The sequence below is a fragment of the Bos indicus x Bos taurus genome, chromosome 7 (assembly GCF_003369695.1).
Source record: "Bos indicus x Bos taurus breed Angus x Brahman F1 hybrid chromosome 7, Bos_hybrid_MaternalHap_v2.0, whole genome shotgun sequence".
NCBI classification, from domain to species: Eukaryota; Metazoa; Chordata; class Mammalia; order Artiodactyla; family Bovidae; genus Bos; species Bos indicus x Bos taurus.
The window spans coordinates 65,889,871-65,912,942 of NC_040082.1; the positions used below are offsets into that span (position 1 = coordinate 65,889,871).

The following is a 23,072-nucleotide window of genomic DNA, read 5'->3' on the forward strand; positions in this document are numbered from 1 at the left end:
AGCATTGATGAATTCTGAATTGGTTTCCCTGGCATGGACCATTTTTCTTACCAAGATCTTTCCTTGGACATACAGGGAGGTACCTCTATTTCAGATACCTGAGCCCACTGCCTACCTCTCAGTCCACCTACTGTGGAAAAAGCAGAACCTGGATTTTACAAAAAATATCTGCCCTTTCTTCCTCAGCCTTCAGTAAATGGATCAAACCCCCATCCGGTTTATCTGGCCAAAATATCTAATATTCATGCTTGATTATTTCCTTTCTCTCCATCCCCTCATTCAGTCAATCAACACATCCATTGACTTGCCTCCAACAGTTGTCCCAAATCAGCCTGGCTTCTAACAGCTCTCCTCACTTCCTCTGCTGCCTGCTCTGTCCACCCTTCCTGGAACCCCCAGGAGGCCACCCCAGCACTGTGCACCCCTTTCAGACAGAGCTTCGGTCAGCCCACCTCCTCCCATAGCCACATGCCTGCCCAAGCCAGTCGTGGTGGTTCTCTCTGGTGGTTGCTTTGGGGTAAGCACGTGATGCAAATCTGCCAAGGAAACCTGAGGGGGAGTCAAGGTGGAAACCTGAGGGGAAGTCAAACTGGAAACCTGAAGGGAAGTCAAGGCAGAAACCTGAGGGGAAGTCAAGGTGGAAACCTGAGGGGAAGTCAAGGTGGAAACCTGAGGGGAAGTCAAGGTGGAAACCTGAGGGGAAGTCAAGGTGGGAAATGAGGGCAAGTCAAGCTGGAAACCTGAGGGAAAGTCAAGGTGGAAACCTGAGGGGAAGTCAAGGTGGAAACCTGAAGGGAAGTCAAGGCAGAAACCTGAGGGGAAGTCAAGGCGGAAACCTGAGGGGAAGTCAAGCTGGAAACCTGAAGGGAAGTCAAGGCGGAAACCTGAAGGGAAGTCAAGGTGGAAACTGAGGGGAAGTCAAGGGGGAAACTGAGGGGAAATCAAGGCAGAAACCTGAGAGGAAGTCAAGGTGGAAACTGAGGGGAAGTCAAGGCGGAAACCCGAGGGGACGTCAAGGTGGAAACCTGAGGGGAAGTCAAGGCATGAGGGCTTTGGGGAGAGGCTTACTTATTCCCACAGCTCAAGCACAAGGGAGTCCCTCCTCTCATGCTCCAATGCAGCACCTAAAGCTGTGCCACACAACCACAGGCTAAGGGCTGCAGGGCAGGTAGGGTAGGGTTTGAGTGCTCCATGCCATCTTGGGACCACAGGGTGAACCTACCCGAGAAACTCCCCCAAGGGCCTTCTCACTGTGTCAATAGTAGCTTTTCCTTACTAGGAGCCTCATTCCCGACTGGGGTTTCCTGTTAATGCTGCAGAAAATGTCTCAACCAATGTACAGATGGTCTTTAAAAGTATAAATCAGATCATTTTACTCTCCGGCTTAAAATCCTCCACTGGCTTCTCATGGAATAAAACATCAACTTCTCGCCATCATCATGCGGCCCCGCCAGCCCAGCTCCTGACATCTCCAGTCTCACCTCTGACCACTACCCCAGAGGCCCCCTCCCTAACTCTGTGCTGCTCGTTCCTGGCTTATGCCCATAGCATCACCAACTGGTGAGGGAAAGGTCCTTCAAATTCAACCCTGACCACTCTCTGCCAAGACCCAAGCCAGGCTGTTAGGGCCAACACCTCACACTGACCTCCTCTCCTTCCAACAGTTGGACTCAGCTGAGCTCTCTGCCATGTTAATAAATACTCAGTGACCGAAGCTACGAAAGCAGAGGGAAGACACAGAGGGAGAACATAGTCTGGACATGGCTCACACTTCCCTGGCCTTCCCAAGGCCAGGGTCCTTGGGAGCCATGCTGGAAAGGATAGAGGCCGTGAGCAATGTTTTCCCTTAAGACTGAAGTTGGCAGGAACTCCATGGGCCCTGGGAGCAGCAGAACCCACCACCAGGCTCAGGAACCCCTCCTCAGGAGTTCATCTGAGCTGTGGTACATTCCAGAAGTTGGGATTGAGACAAAAAACAAATACACTTATAGAAGCTGTTTCCAAAACAGCCTGCTGATGCCTGTTTACAAAACGCAGCCATGACTTAGTGTCCTCTGGAGACTAGATAATTAGAAAACAAGCTGTATTCATTAATGTCTTGCAAGACCCAATGGCTTCTCTGCTTTGCACACATGAAGCCCAGTCCCTACTCAGAGAGGGCCATGGCCTGGGCTGCAGGGTGGAGGTAAAGGGAGAGACCCCTCAGGGACAGGCTCCCTGTCTGGCTTTTGCTGCTTGGACAGGTTCCAGACCCTGTACAGTAGAGGACTGTGTCTGTCCCTCTTCCTCAGCTGAGGCTGTGGCACAAAAGTGCCACAGTTGAGAAGTCCTCTTCTCATCTTATTTACCAAAGAGGACAAGAGCGTGCTTGTAATCTACATTTCAGATCACACGCCTTGAGAAGGCTTGTGTGTGGGTCCCTGGAGCTCCACTCCCAGCTCGCCTCATCACTGGGAATGGCACTGTAGCATGCAAGAGGATGGAGCCAGGAGCACAAGAGGAAGTCATCCTGAACACCTTTCCCTTGCCCCTTCATCCACAGCTTCCAAGCCCCAGACCTTCCTCTTCTCCCCATCTCCATAATCATCATCTGTCTCCCCTGAACCCCTGCCTCAGCCTCTTGGATGGTCTTGCCGCATCCTCTCCTCTCTCCTAGTGGTCCATTATTCCCACAATAGCCAAAGTGATCCTTTTAGCATGCAAATGAGATCACAGCCCTTCTTGACCCAAAATCCTTCCCATCACTTTCCATTGCTTTAAATTAAAACTATTACATCTTCCCTTTAAGGAACCATGGCTCTGCCTATTTCACCTGGCCACCTTCTGCCTCTCAGCGTCTGTACCACGCACACCTGCCCTGTTCCCTGCACTTTGGCCACACTCGCCTTCTTCAGTTCTCAGAGCATGCTAAACCCCATCCAACTTCAGGGACTTTGCACGAGCTTTCTCTGACTAGAATGTCCTCCCCCTCATTCTTGGCCTGGTTTCTTCCCATTTTATAGATTTCTACTTAAATATCTCCTACTCAGAAGTCTTCCACCACTACTCACCACTTGCATCTTTTTCTTTATCTGTATATATATTTTGGGGGCTTCCCAGGTAGCTCAGCTGGTAAAGAATCCACGTGCAGTGCAGGAGACCTGGGTTTGATTCCTGGATTGGGAAGTTCCCCTGGAGAAGGGATAGGCTATCAACTCCAGTATTCTTGGGCTTCCCTGGTGGCTCAGATGGTAAATAATCTGCCTGCAAGGTGGGAAACCTGGGTTCAATCCCTGGGTTGGGAAGATCCCCTGGAGGAGCACATGGCAACCCACTCCAGTATTCTTGCCTGAAGAATCCCCATGGAGAAAGGAGCCTGGTGGGCTACAGTCCATGGGGTTGCAAGATTTGGATGTGACTGACTAAGCACAGAACACCACATACCCTTTTTTAAATTGAAGTATAATTGATTTGTCATGTTGTATTAATTTCTGCTGTACAACAAAGTGATTCCATTTTACATATGTGATGTCATATGATATTTGTCTTTGTTTTTCTGACTGTCTTCACTTAATATGATCATCTCTGGTTTCATCCATGTTGTTGCAAATGGCATTATTTTGTTTTTTTTATAGCTGAGTAGTATTCCATCGTATATATGTACCACATCTTCGTTATCCATTCATTGGTCACTATACAGGTTGTCTCCATGTCTTGTCTGTTGTGAATAAGTGCTGTTGTGAACATAACAGTGCATGTGTCTTTTTGAATTATAGTTTTGTCTGGGAATATGCCCAGAGTGGGGTTTCTGGATAATATGGTAATTCTATTTTTCATTTTCTGAGGAACTACCATACTGTTTTCCACAGTGACTGCACCAACTTACATTCCCACAGTGTGGAAGGGTTCCCTTTTTCTCCACCCTCTCTCCAGCATCTGTTATTTGTAGACTTTGTGATGGGCATTCGTGAGGTGGTGATACCTCACTTTAGTTTTAATTTGCATTTCTCTAATAGTGAAGCTGAGCATCTATCATGTGCCTATTGGCCATCTGCATGTCTTCCCTGGAGAAATGTCAGCTAAGGTCTTCTGTCCATTTTTCGATTGGGTTATTTGATTGTTGTTGTTGAGTTATATGAGCTGTTTGTATATTTTGGAAATTAAACCCTTGTCACACATCATTTGCAAATATTTTCTTCCATTCTGTGCATTGTCTTTTTATTTTGTTCATGGTCCCCTTTGCTGTTCAAAAGCTTTTAAGTTTGATGAGGTCCCAAGGCAATGGCACCCCACTCCAGTACTCTTGCCTGGAAAATCCCATGGACGGAGGAGCCTGGTAGACTGCAGACCATGGGGTCGCGAAGAGTCAGACACGACTGAGCGACTTCACTTTCACTTTTGACTTTCATGCATTGGAGAAAGAAATGGCAACCCACTCCAGTGTTCTTGCCTGGAGAATCCCAGGGACGGGGGAGCCTGGTGGGCCGCCGTCTATGGGGTCACGCAGAGTCGGACACGACTGAAGCGACTTAGCAGCAGCAGCATTTGTTTATTTTACTTTTATTTCTCTTGCCTCGGGAGACTGACCTAAGAACACATTGGTATAATTTATGTCAGAACATTCTGCCTATGTTCTCTTCTAGGAGTTCTATGGTGTCAAATCTAATGTTTAAGTCTTTAAGCCATTTTGAGTTTATTTTTGTGTATAATGAGAGGGTGTGTTCTAGCTTCATTGATTTACATTCAGTTGTCCAACTTTCCCAGCCCCACTTGCTGAAGAGACTTTTTCCTGTTGTATATTCTTGCCTCCTTTGTCAAAGGTTAATTCATACCTTTGAGTATAAACTCATACCATAAATTATGAGTTTATTTCTGGGTTTCTCTCTATTCTGTTCCATTGATCCATAAGTTTGTTTTTGTGCCAATAACACATGATTTTGATTACTGTAGATTTGTAGTATTGTCTAAAGTCTAGGAGGACTAGGCCTCCTGCTTTGTTCTTTTTCTTCAGGATTGCTTTGGCAACTCTGGGTCTTTTATGATTCCAAATGAATTTTAGGATTATTTGTTCTAGTTCTGTGAAAAATGTCATGGGTAATTTGGTAGGGGTAGCATTAAATCTGTGGGTCGCTTTGGGTGCTATGGCCTTTTTAATAATATTCTTCCAATCCAAGAGCATGGGTTGTCTCTCCACTTCTTTGAATCATCTTCAATTTCCTGCATTAATATTTTATAATTCTCAGCATAGTCTTTTACCTCCTTAGTCAGATTTATTCCTAAGTATTTTATTTTGGGGGTTACAATTTTAGAAGGTATTGTTTTTTACAATTCTCTTTCTGATGTTTAATTGTTGGTGTAAAGAAAAGCAACTGACTTCCATATGTTTCTTGTATCCTTATATCTTGCTGAATCTTTTATCAGATCTAGTCCTTTCTGTGTGGAGTCTTTAGGATTTTCTATACATCTATCTATCTATACATCTATCTGTATAAAATAAGAATTTTACCTTTTCCCTTTCAACTTGGATACATTTTACTTCTTTTTCCTGTCTTCCCATACTGTGTTGAATAGAAGAGGTGAGAGTGGGCATCCTTGTCTTGTTCTGAATTTTAGCGGAAACATCTTCAGCTTCTCACCATTGGGTATTATATTGGCTGTGGGTTTACCATAAATAGTTTTATTATATTGAGATATGTTCCCTCTGTAGCCATCTTGTAAGAATTTTTATCATTAACTGAATGTTGAATTTTGTCAAATGTTTTTTCTGCATCTGTTGAGATGATCATGTGGTTTTTACTTTTGTTTATGTGGTGTATCACATTGATTGATTTGTGTATGTTGAACCATCCTTGTGAACCTGGGATGAATCCCATTTGATCATGGTGTATGATCTTTTTTTGTCTTGTTGAATTTGTTTTCCTAATATTTTATTAAGAGAAATGAAAGTGAGAGTCACTCAGTCATGTCCAACTCTTTGCAACCCATGGACTATACAGTCCATGGAATTCTCCAGGCCAGAATACTGGACTGGGTAGCCATTCCCTTCTCCAGGGGATCTTCCCAGCCCAGGGATCAAACCCAGGTCTCCCACACTGCAGGCAGATCCTTTACCAGCTGAGGCCCCAAAATACTGGAGTGAGTAGCCTATCCTTTCTCTAGCAGATCTTCCCTGCCCAGGAGTTGAACTGGGGTCTCCTGCCTTGCAGACAGATTCTTTACCAGCTGAGCTACCAGGGAAGTCCTGGTGGTGTCTTTTTTGGTGGTGTCTTCAGCTGGTTTTGGTATCAGGGTGATAGTGGCTTCAAAGAATGTTTTTGGGAGTATTCCTTCCCTTCAGTTTTTTGTAATAGCTTGAAAAGGATCAGTGTAAGTTCTTTGTATGTTTGGTAGAATTTGCCAGTGAAGCTATCAGGGCCTGGACTTTTATCTATAGGGAGCTTTTTAATTGCAGGTTCTATTTCACTTCTAGTGATTGGTCTGTTCAAATTACGTTTCTTCTTATTCAGTTTTGGTGGGCTGTATGTTTCTAGAACCTTGTCCATTTCTTCTAGGTTGTCAAATTTGCTGGCATAGAACTCTTCATAATATTCCCTAATTATTTTTTGTATTTCTGTGGTATCAGTTGTTATGCCTCCTTTTTCATTTCTTATTTTGTTTATTTGGATCCCTTTCTTTTCTTCTTGGTGAACCTGGCCAGAGATTTGTCCATCTTATTTATCCTTTTTTTTTTTTTTTTTTTAGCATCTTAAGATTTACTTTATTTTTTTTAAATTTTATTTTATTTTTAAACTTTACAATATTGTATTAGTTTTGCCCAACATCGAAATGAATCCACCACAGGTATACCCGTGCTCCCCATCCTGAACCCTCCTCCCTCCTCCCTCCCCCTATCCTCCCTCTGGGTCGTCCCAGTGCACCAGCCCCAAGCATCCAGTATCGTGCATCGAACCTGGACTGGCGACTCGTTTCATACATGATATTATACATGTTTCAATGCCATTCTCCCAAATCTCCCCACCCTCTCCCTCTCCCACAGAGTCCATAAGACTGGCTTTAAAAGCTCTTGGTTTTTATTCATTTTAATCCCTACTTTATTTCCTATCTGATCTTTATTATCTCCTTCCTTCTGCTGGCTTTAGGTTTTCTTTGTTCTTCTTTTTCTAATTCGTTTAGATGGGGGTTAGGTTGTTTATTTCAGATTTTTCTTGTTTCTTAAAGAAGCCCTGTATCATCATTAAACTTCCCTCTAAAAACTGCTTTTGCTGAATCCCATAGATTGTGTATGGTTGTGTTTTCATTGTCATTTGCTTCAGGTATTGTTTAATTTCTTCTTTGGTTTCCTCTTTGACACACTGGTTTTTCAGTAGCATGTTGTTTAATCTCCATGTAATTGCTTTTTCTTTCTTTTTCTATGGGTGATTTTCTAGTTTCATGTCATTGTAGTTAAGAAAGATGCTTGAGATAATACTCTTAAATTTGTTGAGGTTTGTTTTGTGTCCTAGCATATGGGCAATCTTAGAGAATGTTCTGTGTGCACTTGAAAGGAATTTGTATTCTGGGTTGTTTTTTTTTAATGTAATGTCCTGAAAATATCAATTATGTCTAACTGTTGTATTGTATTAACATCATTTAGGGTCTCTGTTGCTTTATTGATTTTCTGTCTAGAAGATCTGTGTATTGATGTGAGTGGAGTGTTAGTCTGCTATTGTACTCTCACAAGTTTGTCTCTTCATGTCTGTTAACACTTGTTTTATGTATCTGGGTGCTCCTGCATAGGTGCACAGGCTTCCCAGGTGGTGCGGTGGTACCCAATCTGCCTACCAGTGCAGGAGCTGCAGGAGATGAGGGTTCCATCCCTGGGGCAGGAAGATCCCCTGGAGAAGGAAATGGCAACCCATTCCAGTATTCTTGCCTGGACAAGAATGGACAGAGGAGCCTGCTGGGATACAGTCCATGGGGTCACAAAGAGTCAGATATGACCGAGCAATTCACACACACACACACACACACTCCTCCCCTACATATTATGATTTTGATGTCTTCTTTTACATCTTTATATTCATCCTTTTGCTGTTCATTGTGGTTATCTTCACTTTCACAGAAATTTTTTTAATATGTGTACTGGTTTATTTAAATGATTTTCTTTATAATTGTGATTTTCTCCTATCTATAGATTCTTACGTCTTTTCTATTTAGAGAAGACCTTTCAATATTTTCTTTTAGATAGATTTTGTGTTGCTGTGTTCTTTGTTTTTGCTTGTCTGAGAAATTCTTTATCTCTCCTTCTCTTCTAAATGGGTAAAGTATCCTAGGTTGCAGATTTTTCCCTTTCAGGACTTTGAATATATCTTGCCCACTCCCTTCTGACCTGCAACATTTCCATAGGGAAATCAGCTGACATCATTCTGAGGGTTCCCTTGTAATTAACTCTTTGTTTTTCTCCTGCTGCCTTTAGAATCCTCTCTTTAACTTTTGCCATTTTTTCTATAATATGTCTCCATGTGGGTCTGTTTGGGTTTATCTTGTTTGGGACCCTCTGTGCTTCCTATACCTGCATATCTGTTTCCTTCTTTAGGTTTGGAAACTTTTCAGCCATAATTTCTTCAAAAACATTTTCAATCCCCTTTCCTCTTTCTTCCCCTTTTGGGATCCCTACCATGCATAGATTGTCATGCTCTATATTATCTCATAGGCCTCTTGTTTTGCTTTCTTTTTTTGTTTGTTTGGCTTTCTGTCTGCTGTCCTGATTAGGTGGTTTCTGTTATTTTGTCTTCCAGGTCATTTATTTGTTTTTCTGCATTATTCATTTTGCTCTTCATTGCCTTTAGCTCAGCTTTTGTTTCAGCCAATGAATTTTCTAATTTTTCTTGGTTCTTTATAATTTCCAGTTCCTTTTTACAATACTCTGCAGTTCTTTTGATAGCCTTTCTTAATTCCTTTAATATTTTCATTATCTCCTTTCTGAAATTGGTGTGTGTTAGACTGATGAGATCTGTTTCATTGTTCTTTAGGGGAATGCTCTTGGTCTTTTAACTGAGAGTTCTTCTGTGTCTTCATTTTACTTGTATTTCTCTTACTCTGTGAGTTTAGGAGAAATAGTTATCTACTTGGTCTTAGAGGGCTATTTATATGTGTAGCTTGTATGGGTTTAATATGTGTGGTGTGAGGCCTGTTTTTAGTATTGATGCCTGTAGCTTCTTTCCTCAATGTGTGCTGGTCATTATCCGCTTGACAGGGGATGTGCAAATGCAGCAGCTGGTTCCTAGACTGGGGTTCTCAGGGGCAGCAGCAGCTCAGGCATGCCCCCAGAGTACATGATGGGAGCAGAGGTATCTCCTGCACTCCTGGAGTCTGCAAGGACAGAGGCAGAAGCTCACAACCACTCATGGTTGGCAGGCAGCAGCAGCGGCTCACGGCCACCCCTGGGGACTGTGCAGGCAGTGTCCTGCCATCTCTGAGCATGTGCAAAGGGAAAAGGCTACAGTCCAGGTCCTTCCCCTCTCCTACTGCATCCCCGAAACAATGGCAACTGGCCACTAAGGCAGCCTCGGTTTCCTCTTCATATACCCTCAGTTGTAGTCACACCGGATTCCAGCCTCCCTAAACTGTTTCCACACAGCCAATCCCAGTCCTTGCTCTGCTTCATCTCCAAAGCTCTAGTTCCAGCCTCCAAGAAAACTGTCTACTCCCATGGTTGCACATCTCAGGCTGGGGAATGCAAGACAGCAATACTGACCATCTGTGTATTTCTCCCTCTGCTCCGGCTGCCACAAACTGGCTGCTGCATTTTCCTCTGAGGCTCTGAAGCTCCCCTTCTGTCCCAGCTGATCTCCCCTCCCATGAGGGGGCTTCCCAGGGTGTAGGAACATTTCCTCTTTCACAGCTGCCTCCCAGGGGCACAGGTCTCATCCCAATTCATTTCTTTTTTTCTTTTCTCCTACCTGGTCACATGAAGATTTTCTTGCCCTTTCAGCAGTCTAAGGTCTTCTGCCAGCTTACAGTAGATATTCTGTGAGAATCGTTCCTCATGTAGACATATTTTTGCTGTCTGTGGGAGAAGATGAGCTTCATGTCCTACTACTCCACCATCTTGATCCTGAATGTCTGCACCTGCGTCTTGATAGGGTTCCCCTGCCTTTCTCTCTCTCAGCATCTTGTTCCTTCCACCCACAGAGCATATTATATTGTGCAATTGATTTACATGTTCTCTCCCATTCTGCCTTTAGATGTCACCTCCCTTGGGCACAAAGTTTGGACTCTAATATTGAAAGCCGTGGAAATAGCTATGAGATGAGAGAATGAGATCCCTGGACAGATGTCCTGGGGATTGAAACAGAAGTTAGATCTCCTCTTGTCAGAGGATTAGCAGAGGCTTCCTGACCCAAATGCCTTGCCCTCCCAAAGGTCCCTTCCGTATCTCATTACAATTTCTTCCATGGAAGTAAATTAACTTACATTTCTTTCTCTTGGGATAGGGGATGGTATATTAGATAATCAACACCAGATGCTATAGAAACCCTAAAATCTCAGTGACGTAATACAGTAAAGACTGACTTCTCACCTTTATCGGGTCTGATAGGGTTATGCAGTTCTCCTCCAGCAGCAACTAGGAGGCTATGTTATTTGTTCTCACAAAACACCTGGCCATGCAGTCTCCATAGAAGGAACAAGCGAGCGTGGATGGTAACTGCAGAAGACAGGGTTCTCCAGAGTACCAGAACCAACAGGATGGATAGATGGATGGACGGATAGATGGATGAATGGGTGGATGGGGAGAAAGAGAGATCTATTATAAGGAATTGGCTCACATGATTTTAGAGGCTGGGAAGTCCCAAGATCTGCAGTCAGTAAGCACAAGACCCAGGAGAGCCAATGGTGTAAGTTTCAGTCTGAAAGCTAGCAACCTCAAGACTCAGGAAGAGATAATAAGGGCTTCCCTGCTGGCTCAGTGGTAAAGAATCTGTCTGCAATGCAGGAGATGCAGGTTCGATCCTTGGGTTGGGAAGATCCCCTGGAAGAGGAAATGGTAACCACTCCAGTATTCTTGCCTCAAAATCCCATGAACAGAGGCGCCTGGCAGGCTACAGTCCATGGGGTTGCAAAGAGTTGGACATGACTGAAGCAACTGAGCATGCACTCACTGAAGGGGAGAAAAGACCCGTGTCCCCTCTTGAAGACAGTCGGGAAAAGATCTCTTTCTCTTACTCAGACTTTTTGGCTTATTCAGGTCTTCAGTTGGCTGGATGAGGCCCATGGACATTAGGGAAGGCAATCTGGTTTACTCAGTCTACTGATTCAAATGTTCATCTCATCCAGAAACAGTCTCATAGATATACCAGAATAATGTTTGACCAACTCTCTGTGTACCCCATGGCCCAGTCAGGTTGATCCATAAAATTAACCATCACAATGAGTGCTTGTGTAGCCAGACATGTTCAAATTCTTTTGGTCAGAACCTGTCATATATCTATATCCTGGCTCCAAGAGGGGCTGGGGAATAGTCGTAATGAGTGCGCAGGAACTGGGAAATGAATTAGCATCTGGGAACACATAGCATGGCACCCTCATGCTAGTCAGATAAAAGTTGCCTGCTCATCTCCACCAATAGCTTGTCCAGGAGATTCTAGATCCAGTCTTTGACATCTGTATGAATTTTTGCAAATTCTGAGTAGCTAGTATATAATTGGATAAGATAATACAGTCTTTTCCCTACAGTCACCAAAAACAACTCTGGGTTAAAATACTTTGCTTCTGCAAATATCTTGAGCAGAGGTGCTCCCATCCCTTTGGGAGCAGACTCGGCAGGAAGTGGGAAATACATAGACTAGCTGGCCTGACTGAGGCTTCCCCAGGCACAGAGACCAACCAGGGAGGGACCACATAGCCTGCTGACCAGGAAGCTCTGGGTTTTTCACCTCGGCACTGACCCTGTTCTTCCACTGATGCCTCTGCTGCCTGACACACTCATGGCACCCAGAGCACCCTGAGACAGTGGCATCACAGCCTTTGGATGCTGAGCGCAACTCTTATCTCTCCTCACCTGCCCACAGCAGTCACCTTGTGCTTTAGTTTTCCCAAATACAAAAGGGTTCATTGGCCAGAAGAGGCAAAACAACCCTAGAGTTCGGAGAATACCCAGGTGACCTGGCTCCTGCATGGGCACCCCCTGCCTTGCAAACAAAGAGAAGGCTATGCCAGACCTGGACTCCTTGGGAGCAAGACATGAGTTAGCCTTCCACATCCACCCCTGCAGGACCCACCGCTGGGCACATGGGGAGCTCCACCAAAAGAGGTTGATCAGACTCTGCAGGAACCAGGGCTCTGCACTGGGGTCTGTGGACAGGCTCAGGGGCATGCTCTTCCTCCAGGTGACACTTCTCTCCCTGCTTAGCCAGGAGTCCCAGGTTAGCAGGCTCTGGGCATGATCTGCTTTCTGGCATATTCCCACTGTATCCTAGTACATAGGAAGTGCTCAATATATAACTGTTGAATGAATACTACCCTAACTGTTTACTTGTTTAACATTACTTATTAGGCCCTTTTATGTGCTAGAACTGTGCTAGGTGCTGGGATACAAAAGAAATAAAAGAGATATGGTCTGTCTTCATGCAGCTTATAAAGGTATCTGTTTATATCAGAGAGCAGAACTTAATAACTAAACTGCAGAAATGCTTGAAGAAACCCCAAACAACATAAGTCAATTGAGAAAGTAAATTACCCCCCAGATCTGCAGGTAATTAACTAGTAAATTTATTACCCTCCCCCAAATGAAGCATGCCAGAGGGAATCCAACAGTGACACAAAAATGGAATCTTATTATGCAGAAAGAAATGGGAAATTTTGAAGGAGTGCGAGTCTAGCTGGTCTAGGCCTCCTGCCCAGGCTGGACATGCCCCAGTGCTCAAAATATGCGGGTTGAGATGAAAGACCACGTGTTCCCAGCCTCCCACCCATAGAGTTTCAGTAGACGTTTGAAGGGAGCCCAGAAAGGCAGGCTCTGGTGGAGGGGGCCAGGGGAGTCACAAAGCACCCCCATCACCTCCCCACAGCAGCCCTGCCCTGTAAATGCCAGGGGAGGCCATCAGGTCCAGGCAGTTAGACATTGGCTGTCCCCTACTTGGTCAGATGGCCTTAGGCAACACACACTCTACCCTGGTTTCTATCCCACTCACCATCTCATAGCGTGGCCCTGGTCAGGAATAAGACCAGATTAGTAGAGACTGTCACACGGGCTGCACCTGCTTTGGCAACTCCCAGGCCACTGGTGGGGAGGGGGCTCCCCCAGGGCATGGGAGAAGCACATTGCTTGTTGGAAAAGAACAGTGTCAAAAGAGGCCACCTCTGGTAGGTCTCTGAGCACCTGGTCTGGGGTCTCTCTCCAGGCCTCCCTGGTTCCCAGCCAGCCCCCGAGCCCAGGTTTGCCCTGAGCCAAGCTCAGTCCACACAGGGATGTGGGAGCCAGTAGACTGAGCTTTGGACAGAGTCTTTCCACCAAGAGCATCATTTGAAAAATGGCAAATGTCCGGGTAGGAATGTGTTCCATTAGTGCATTTCTAGCATAAGAAAACTAACACCAACTTGACAGGAATTTGAGAAATTTAATTTCTATTGCCGTGAAGCAACAGAAGCCTGCTTGAGAGGGTGCTGATGGGTTTATGAGTGTCTCATCGAGTTCAAGTCAGTGTGAGAAATAGTGCCTGAGATTAAGGGAAAGCTGTAATAGGAACTAAAACCCAGTTCTCCCGTGACTCAAATTTTATGGCCTTCTGCTTCCAGGAAGGGTGCTTGTTCGCTGCTCGTGGTGGGCCCATTAATCCCCCGCACCGCCCCATCTCTCCAAGCTCCAAGGAGCACCGAGGGCATGTATATGGGGAGGGAAGTGAGGGCTGTGTCTGGAAAACCAAGGGCATTGCCACTCTGGCTTGAAGGGCCTTGAGAGCCAGGGACGTGTCTCCCAGGACTGCACCTGAAGCCTACCTGCCGTGTGCCAGGCACTGTGCTAGTTACCAGAGGGTCAGACAGCCCAGGGGGGACCCCCACCACCATGCAGCGTGCTGAGTGTGGTCTCTGGTGTCTCAGCCTGCGTCAGCTCGAAGCAGAATCTCAGCTCCCGGACCAGAGATTGAAGCCAGGCTGAGACAGTGAGAGTGTCAAATCCTAGTCACTAGACCACTGGGGCCAGTGGCCAGTGACAAGTTCTGCTTTGGAGAAAGGAATTATTAAGAGGTGGAAAGAAGTGAAACAAGTAAAGCATTTATTAGCAGGAAAAAAATAAGTGTGGATAGATATACATGGGTGGGCTCAGAGAAAGAATCATGCCTTTGCTGCTGCTGCTAAGTCACTTCAGTTGTGTCCAACTCTGTACGACCCCATAGATGGCAGCCCACCAGGCTCCCCTGTCCCTGGGATTCTCCAGGCAAGAACACTGGAGTGGGCTGCCATTTCCTTCTCCAATGCATGAAAGGGAAAAGTGAAAGTGAAGTCGCTCAGTCGTGTCCGACTCTTCGCAACTCCATGGACTGCAGCCTACCAGGCTCCTCCATCCATGGGATTTTCCAGGCAAGAGTACTGGAGTGGGTTGCTGTTGCCTTCTCCAATCATGCCTTTGGGGTAGTTTAAATCACTTATACTGGGCAGGGCTTCTGGTTTCCCCTGGCCAATCATCTTGCTTTGCCTGGCTCTGAGTCCACATTTGGTCTGATTCAGCACCGCCAACCATGTGCATACACATCTCTTAGCCAGAATGGATTCCAGGGCAAGGGTTTCTGGGAAATTGACGGAACATATTATGGTCTGGAGATCCCTCCCTTCTCTGACCTCTGAGGAACCTTTCTGTGCAAGTGTAGTTTGGGAGAGCTCATTGACTTCAAGAATGAGAAACCTGTGATGTCTCAATCTTTTATCCGAGCAGGACTCAGCTCTGTCCACAGGGGACAGCTGCTCAGCCTGGGCCCCATCTATCTTCTGCCTCAAGTGAAGGAGGAAGGTTTCTCTTACGCTGAGCAACCCACGCTGACTTTGGTAGTCATGGCAATGCTACCTGAGCCTCCTCCTCCCACGAGGAATAAGGGGAAGCTGACTAATGTCCAAAGGCTTGGCCTATAGGGAGACAGATGTCCCAAGCTGTGAGGAACCCTGATCTCCCTTGCCCTCCTCCAATTGCCTACCACCTGGCAGCCTTCCAGTGTGGCTCTTACAGCAAGGACATCATCTCTCTGTGGGCAGCTCTGCCAGCAGTGCTGGACAAGCTCCCCAGTCCAGCCCTCTCTTTCTAGAGACCCTTTCTACAGATATCTTCTCACCCCGAACCTGACCGGAGCCCCCAGCCCAGCCCTCTGTCACTGTCCCCAACATGCTCTGGGCACAAGGCAGGTCTTGTTGCTCGGTGCCCCAGAAACCTATGGACACTTCCCACAGAGTGGCCCTGGAACCACAGATGGTCAGCACCATGGGAGCAGCAAAGTCATAGTCAAGAGTTGGAAGGAACCCTTGCTGGCCCTTCCACAGGCTGCTCCCTGGAGGGCTGCAGTGTGGCTTCTCTACCTCCCTCTCTGATGACTCTTGACCCCACTGCAGCAGAGTCCAGGTCCAGACACATCTGAGTCCCCTCATCTACAGGCGTGCCTGGGCAGTGGTGAGCTTCAGCCCACAGTTCAGTCAGTGTGTTCACTGAACACATATGAGGGCCATCTCCACAAATCCCAGGCTTCTTGGCCCTCCTCCGGTCCCCATCACAATGGGAAACTTAAGAGGATTGTGGGGTCCCCTCAGCTGGTCCACACCACCACCACAAAGCCCTCTGCTATCGCTCTGTAGTGAGCAGGCATGCAGTTGCACATGCGTGCATGCATGCTAAGTCGTCTGACTCTTTGCTACCCTATGGACTATAGCCAGCCAGGCTCCTCGGTCCATGGGATTCTCTAGGCAAGAATACTGGAGTGGGTTGCCATGCCCTCCTCCAGGCGATCTTCCTGACCCAAAGATCAAATCCGCCTCTCTTACATCTTCAACATTGGCAGATGGTTTCTTTACCACTAGTGCCACCCGGCAGGTTGGGGGTAGGTGCAATAACTGAGATCACATTTCCTTCTGATGACTCTCATTGTCTGCACAACACAGCTCCACCCCTCTTCCCATTATCGTCTTTTACCATGCCTAGGCTTCCGGATGGGGCTGTGAAGGGATGGAGGGAACCAAAGAGGACCTCTCGGTGTGTCTTCAGTGGCCACAGGGTATTGATCTGCCCAATACACCCTGTTTAGCATGACATTTGACCCCACCTCTAAGCACCCAGCACCTGGTCCAGAAGTGGTCACATGGCCCAGGGCTGTGGGTCAGTCAGTCCTGTGACTGCAGAGCACTTCATCACCTGGCCCGGGAGATTGCTTCGTGAAAGAACATAGGAGATGAGTCTGGGTAATCGGAGTTCAGTCCGTGCTTTTTGCAGGGCCCTTAGGAAAGATTTGGGCCCTTTGTCCAGGATCCCACATACAGGAACAATGTGACCATGAGGCCACCCCTGGACTCCTTGCAGCCATGCAGAGAGTGTCAAGGGCCCTGGATGCTTGCAGTCTCCTCCACCCCTGAGCTTTCCCAATTACGGGCATGAAGATCAACCCCTTTCTTTTTTCTTTTCCTAAGTGTGTTGAGCATTTCAGAGAATTTCTGTTACTTAAGCCTGAAAAAGTCATGACAGGTTCACCAGGACAACTTTCAATGTTCTTCACCCAATGTCTGTCTAAGTTTCCCTTTATGTGAAGACTATAGGGTCCCAGAAACATCCCATGAGGTCATCCTAGAGACTGGGGCTGAGGGTCTCAGAATAGACAAGTAGAAGGTGCCAAGTAGGCACAAGCTTAGGCCCCAAACCACAGTGGGATGGGAGCCAGCAGGTACGATTGAGTCAACTGGGAAACTATGGGGCAAGGTCAGGGACTGTTCTCAATTCGTGATGAATCTGGGGGTGATGGGGAGCTGCTGGTAGCTTCTGAGCAGAGCCCTGATATACCTTGCCCTCCAAGTGGTGACCAGGACACTCAGGGGCAACAGGGACAAACGGGGTTGGGGGAGGCGGTGACCACACAGGAGGTTCTCGAGGACCTGTAGGGAGAGGAAAGGAGGGCTCAGGGAGCATCAGGAGGGAACCCCTGGGGGCTTGGCATGTGTTCATGCTGCCCCTTGAGGCATCATTTGTACCATCACGGCAAGTGGGCAGGGAACAGAGGCAGATGGTGCTGGGGCAGCAGCAACCAGGCGCTGGCAGGACAAAGGAGGATGAACAGGGACGTCTACTCAGAACCGTACATGCAGAGTCCAGAGCCTAAAAGTTGGCCAGGCCTCCAGAGCCCTCCTAGACCAACCCTTCATGACTCAGCTGGGGACCGGGGATGGGAAGGGACCTGCCCAAGGCTGCCTGGGGATCTCCAGCAGCACCGGGGGGGCCAGGTGTCCGAAGCCACAGCCCCACATCTGCCCGGTTCACTCGAGCCCCGACCTGGGAGGTTGCCTCATTTTTCCCTCACTGGGAAATCACCCTGGGAGGTCACTTAGCAGGGAAGTGGGGCCTGCCGGGGAACATGTGTTGAACAGTAAAACACCAGCAGTGAGGAGCAATTCGTTGGCCATAAATCTCTCTAGAATTTTTAAAGGACCTAGGGAATATTGACATGAACTAAATCTAATAAAACATTCATTTAATTAAACTTTAAATGATCCAAATATTTGCTGTTTGGTTAATATTTGTGTAGCTGACAGGAGCAGAATTATGATGGTTTTGTCAGTATTCACACATTCTAATTTTGCCTGAGTCTTTCCTGTGAAATCGCACATCTTCAGACATACGAATGCTTGGGGGCAAGCTCAGGAAAAAAGTGGGAAGCAGCCATCCCAGCGGCGGATGGCGAGCCGCACAGGCTTCCCACTTGGGTTTGTTTGCTTGTTTGTTTATTTTCAGCCCTGTGCTACAGGCTCCTCCAGACATTTTTCTACAACTGTTTAAAACACAACTTTGTGTTTCTGAGCGTAGAGGGAGGCATACGGCTGGCTGTCCTCTGCCACCTCTGGTCCCACTGCAAGGGCCCCTGGTCGCCCTGCCCACAGGCACCCTCAGCAGGGATCAGCGCCACTGTGCTCCTGGTCTGGGCACTCTCAGCCCAGTGGAGTCCAGAGTCCCATACTTCCCAACAGTTCGGCCTGCCAAGCCCCCGCTGGCACAGTCAGGCTCAGGTACAGTGCCGTCCTCAAGTACAGAGGCACAGAGCGCACCATGAACCACTGGGCCCCTCCACGCCACTCAGGATCAAGGGGGCTCTGGCAGATGAATGCAGACCCTGGCTCTCTGCCGTGTCCGTGTGGTCACTCTAGGTGCAGAGGGGCGCCAGCCGGGTGAGGGAGGTTTCAGCCTCCTCTTGGAGCCTCCTTGGTTCCCCTCACCTGCATACAAGCAGGCAAGTTCTCTGCCCTTCCCACTGTGTCCCTCCCTATTCCCCTGGGGCAAGGGGGCTTTCCACGCCCCTTCCCACTTCCATAGGGCCTTGAGGCTCATCCCAGGAGGGAGAACAGTCTCCTCTGTACTTGGGCACAGTGGGAGCTAAACAATATTAGTAAATCCCTCTCCGCGTCTCTGCCCCTCTGAATCTCTGAAACCTGGGTCTTGCTACAGGGGGGTTAATGCCTTCTCTGCCCTGAGCAATAAGCCTCATGACTCAGAGGTGGGAGGGCAGCAAGTTGAACATGATTTAAGAGGGAGCTTGAAATGCATCACTTTAGTGTTTATAAAATATTATGCCGTTTGCATCAATCACTCGGTGCTTATCTTTCCTCATGTGGCTCCTTCACCAGGAGTCCCATTTTTCCTGTGTGTGATTGTCCCCTCTCCACTGGCCTGTTGCCTTTTTTTCCCTCTGTATTTCTATTTCCTTCATTTTTCATTCAGCCATCCAACAAGCACTGATTAAGCACCTAGTGTATATCTTGTTCATCTTTGTGGGCCCAGGGCTGGACCATGAATGTTTGTAGTTGGGGGAAGGGCTTTGCTGCCCAGGGCTGAACTGGTCTCTACTGCACCAGTTCTCACTGCACCTGCTCTTCGATGTGTGGCACCTCTGATGGATTTTGCTCCCCTTCTCCACCGCCCCCCTCCCCCAGACACACACATACTAGCAAGAGAGTGTGAGCCTAGGTGTGCTGCCTGGTCACAGCTCAAATGTGTCCCACGAAGTCGCAGAGCTCAGGTCCCAACTCTGGGCCTTGCTCCACACCTGTCAGGGCCCCCCCAGGTCCTAGCACCCTTTGCCAGCATCCTAGAATCAACCCAGGTCCCCAGAGCCAGCCCGCCTCCCTCCGCCCACGCTGCCTCCCCAAGCTGCCCAAGAAGATATGAGGGAAGGGCAGTAGGGAGGCCATGCAGTCAGCGAAGCTAGCGACTCCCCACTCCAAACCTCATCCCATTTTGGCATTTGAGTAGCCTGAGTTTGATTTTTTTTATTAACCCTGAGAATTCTGAAAGGTCTGTGATTCTAAAAGGGAGATAATTTAGACCCTCCCCATTTGCCTGACAAGTGATCAGTCTTAATGCCAGTTATCAAGTGTGAAGTGGCAAGGATTAGTCATTTGTGCAGCCCAAAGTACACTTCAAAAAAATTAAAGGCTGCAGTGCACGGTCGCTGAACAGAAACCCAAATCCAAGTTCACAGGCTCCTTAGGCAGCAGCAAACCTTCAAAGGTCAGCCAGTTCTCTCCCCAGACTGCAGACAGTGCAACCTTTAATTTGCCCCCAGGTGGGCAAGAAACCTGTCGGTCCAGCCAGCGGACCTTGACTGCACTTGGCAAGGGCTGGACTCCATGGGGCCTGGTGAGCACAGGGCGGGGCCGGTGCATCTGGCTCCCCGCTTTCAGCGGGGCAGCCCCATGGCCCCAGCAGCCCACCTCCCTGGCTCCACTTACAGATCCACAGCCCTGACACTTCCACTGCGCTGGCTATGGTTCCTAACCTGATGTGACTCACAGAGCCCTTGGAGCGTTTGACATAAATCATGGCCCCTCTCCCAGGAGTTGTGTCCATCTCTCCATTTAGCCAGCCCACTGTAGATAATGCTCCTGATCCCTGAAGTTCCCCAGGCCCCTGACCTGCAGTAGATCCCCTTGGCCACATCCTTTCGAGTAGAGACTTCACCCCCGTGGGCCTGCAGCTGACAACATCTCCTTTCCCTGCAGAGGTGGTGCAGCTCAGCCTCGCCCCCGAGGAGCGGGTCAGTGTGGCTACAGTGACCGTGGGACTGAGCACAGTGCTGACCTGCGCCATCCGCGGAGACCTACGGCCGCCCATCGTCTGGAAGCGCAACGGGCTGGCCCTAAACTTCCTGGATTTGGAAGACATCAACGTAAGTCACCAGGCTCTGAGCTCAGCTCCACCGCCTGGGGTGGCCAGCTGTGTGAGATGCCTTGTGGGAGCTGCAGGGCCAGAGGGCTTTCTTTTCATATCCCCTGTTGGTGCCATCCAGCCTGCTGTCTGGTGTCTGGAGTTATCAGTCCCACCTTGTGCAGAGAATAGGATGGATGGATGATGTCTGCAAACTTCCAGCCAGGCCCAGAATAAGGTGAATACTGGGGGCAAGTCTGTGGATGGGGCAGGAGGTTCCCGGGAAGGGGAGAGCATCTGGCTTGTGGGGGAAGATGCTCTCTCCTGGGAGAGTCTCTAGATCCTGAAGCTGGGAAGGGCACAGACAGCTAAACACTGGGGAGAGGGCACCCCCTGTGGAGGGCAGAGGTGGCCTCTGGGATGGTTGACTGGAAGGCAGGGGCAGGGGGCAAGATAAAAGAAAACAAGATCAGACCAGAGGGACCTGCCCAGGGGTCTTGTTTGCTGGGCAAGGAGTATGGATGTGATGAGTTGAGAGGAAAAAGAGAGTTCCTGTGTCCTCACAGCCCAACGTGAGCAATGGGGGGCCTCCTGGGCTCTGAGGACCCCAGGCAGTGTGCACTGGGGTCCCAGCATCACCCCACTCTGCCTCTATGACTGGACAGTTTCTTAAACGTATCCTCAGTGAATTAATCTATTAGAAAAGCAATGTTAGTGGTGCCTCCCTTCTGTGGGCCTTGAGGAATAGAAGGATTGAAGAGTCTGCACTGGCCCAGGTTTGGCACAAGGAGGGTGGGCGGCGAGGGGGCTGTGGTTTCCCAGGAGTTCATGTGAGACAATGGAGTAATGTCACCCATGCAGGGTGCTGCCAGGATGGTCTATAGGTCTTGAGCTACAGTGACAGGAATTCAAGTTTCAGGCAGAAGACAAGCAGCCCTGGTCTCCTTGGCTCAGGACAGGCCAACCCAGAATGGGCCTCTTGGCCCCAAGAAGGAAGACCTGTGGAGTCAGTGGTCAGTTCACACTAGCAGCTGTAAGGTGGGGGTTAAGGTGCCAGCAGAGAGAACTGGCCTGGACCGTGTGACCCCATGAGTTGGACTAGCACAAAGGGCCAGTGTGCACCCCAAAAAGAGACCAATCGGAACTGCTTGGATGGAGCACCACTCCAGCCATCAGCCTTGCCCCGCACTGGAGTGACCCATCATATCAGATAGTGAGCTCCCTGTCCCTAGAGGCATACAAGCTCAGGGTCATGGTAAACAGTGCTGCCAGCCATAAGAAGGCAGCTAAACCCCATGACCTTAAAGATCTCATCCAGCTCTGAGACTGCTTTGTGGAAAGAGAGGGTAACAGAAATCATAAAGCTGGGACTCTGCCACTCTCTGGGTCCCTTTGGATGCACACTGAAGACGGTCGGGGAAGCAGATGGGAAGAGGGGGTCACTCTGGAGTCCAGCCCTGGGCAGGGCTGGGCAGAAGTGCCCTTCCCCCACCTTTGTCACACCAGGCAAGATGGTTTCCTTGCAGTTTCCCCTCTATAGTGAGCACAGACAGTATCCACCCACCTCTGAATGTCAGTGCCAGCACAAGCCTGGTTGCTTGCTGGTCAGGTGCTCAGTGGGCAGAGTTCTTCCTCTGAGCCTAAGATGCCCAGGGCTGCCCTGAGATCTTAGCAAGGGAAGGCAGTGTTCTGCTTGTGAAGACTAGGGTGTGTATGTATGTGTGCATGTGCATGCTATGTGTGTTTCTGGGGTGCACATTTGTGTGTGCGAACCTCTCAAGGTGGGTTGTCAGCTTTTAACCACGATTGGCCAGTGGTGATTAATTCAGATCTAGGTCAGGCCCGCCTGTGTCTGAACGTCCATGTGCATTTCTCGATGCTCTATTTAAAGACATTAGAAATAAAGGCAAAGGCAGAGCTCCTTTTAATGCACTTGCCATCAGTTAATTAAATTACTTTGAGTGTCTTTCCCCTCCCTCGAACATGCCTCCAGCACCAGCTCAATTGCATTTCTACTTTTCACAGAGAGGTTAGCAATTTGGGTAATTGTGGTGCAACTGGAGATTAATGGCCTCTCGTTACCTCCCAGGAAACACTTGCTCCTCTCGGCAAGTGAGCAGCCCTCGAGCAAGCAGGGCCCTATGCTTCTGAGAAACCCCCAAGTGAGGGCGCAGGGCAGTGCTAGCCCCACAGGGATCCTGGCCCGATACATGCAAACACACACACGACACACTCACACACACAGATACATATACATACACACACACATGTATACCTGCCTTCCAGAGAGGAGAATGACAGCACAGCCTTACTCATGAAGGGCACAAACAGGCTCCAGGGTCAAAGGGACCTGGGTTTAAGTCTCAGCTCTACCACTTACTGGCTTAGCGACCTTGGAAATGGCATTTGACTTCTCTAAGCCTCAGTTTCCTCTTCTGTGGAAAGGGGATGAATAATACATCCTGCCTCACAGCAACCCACTCCAGTACTCTTGCCTGGAAAATCCCATGGATGGAGGAGCCTGGTAGGCTGCAATCCATGGGGTCGCTAAGAGTCAGACATGACTGAGTGACTTCACTTTCACTTTTCCCTTTCATGCATTGGAGAAAGAAATGGTAACCCACTCCAGTGTTCTTGCCTGGAGAATCCCAGGGACGGCGGAGCCTGGTGGGCTGCCGTCTATGGGGTCGCACAGAGTCGGACATGACTGAAGTGACTTAGCAGCAGCAGCAGC

The 23,072-nt window shown here is 48.4% G+C and overlaps 1 protein-coding gene across 2 annotated transcripts in view; it reads left to right on the forward strand.

Moving 5' to 3' along the window:
• Positions 1 to 23,072, forward strand: part of FSTL4 (follistatin like 4) — a 443,838-nt gene that overhangs the window by 360,960 nt on the left and 59,806 nt on the right. For both annotated transcript variants that reach the window (XM_027546506.1, XM_027546505.1), the window contains exon 7: positions 20,194 to 20,360. In XM_027546506.1, coding sequence (XP_027402307.1) covers positions 20,194 to 20,360 — 167 coding nt within the window. The remainder of the gene's footprint in view (positions 1 to 20,193; positions 20,361 to 23,072) is intronic.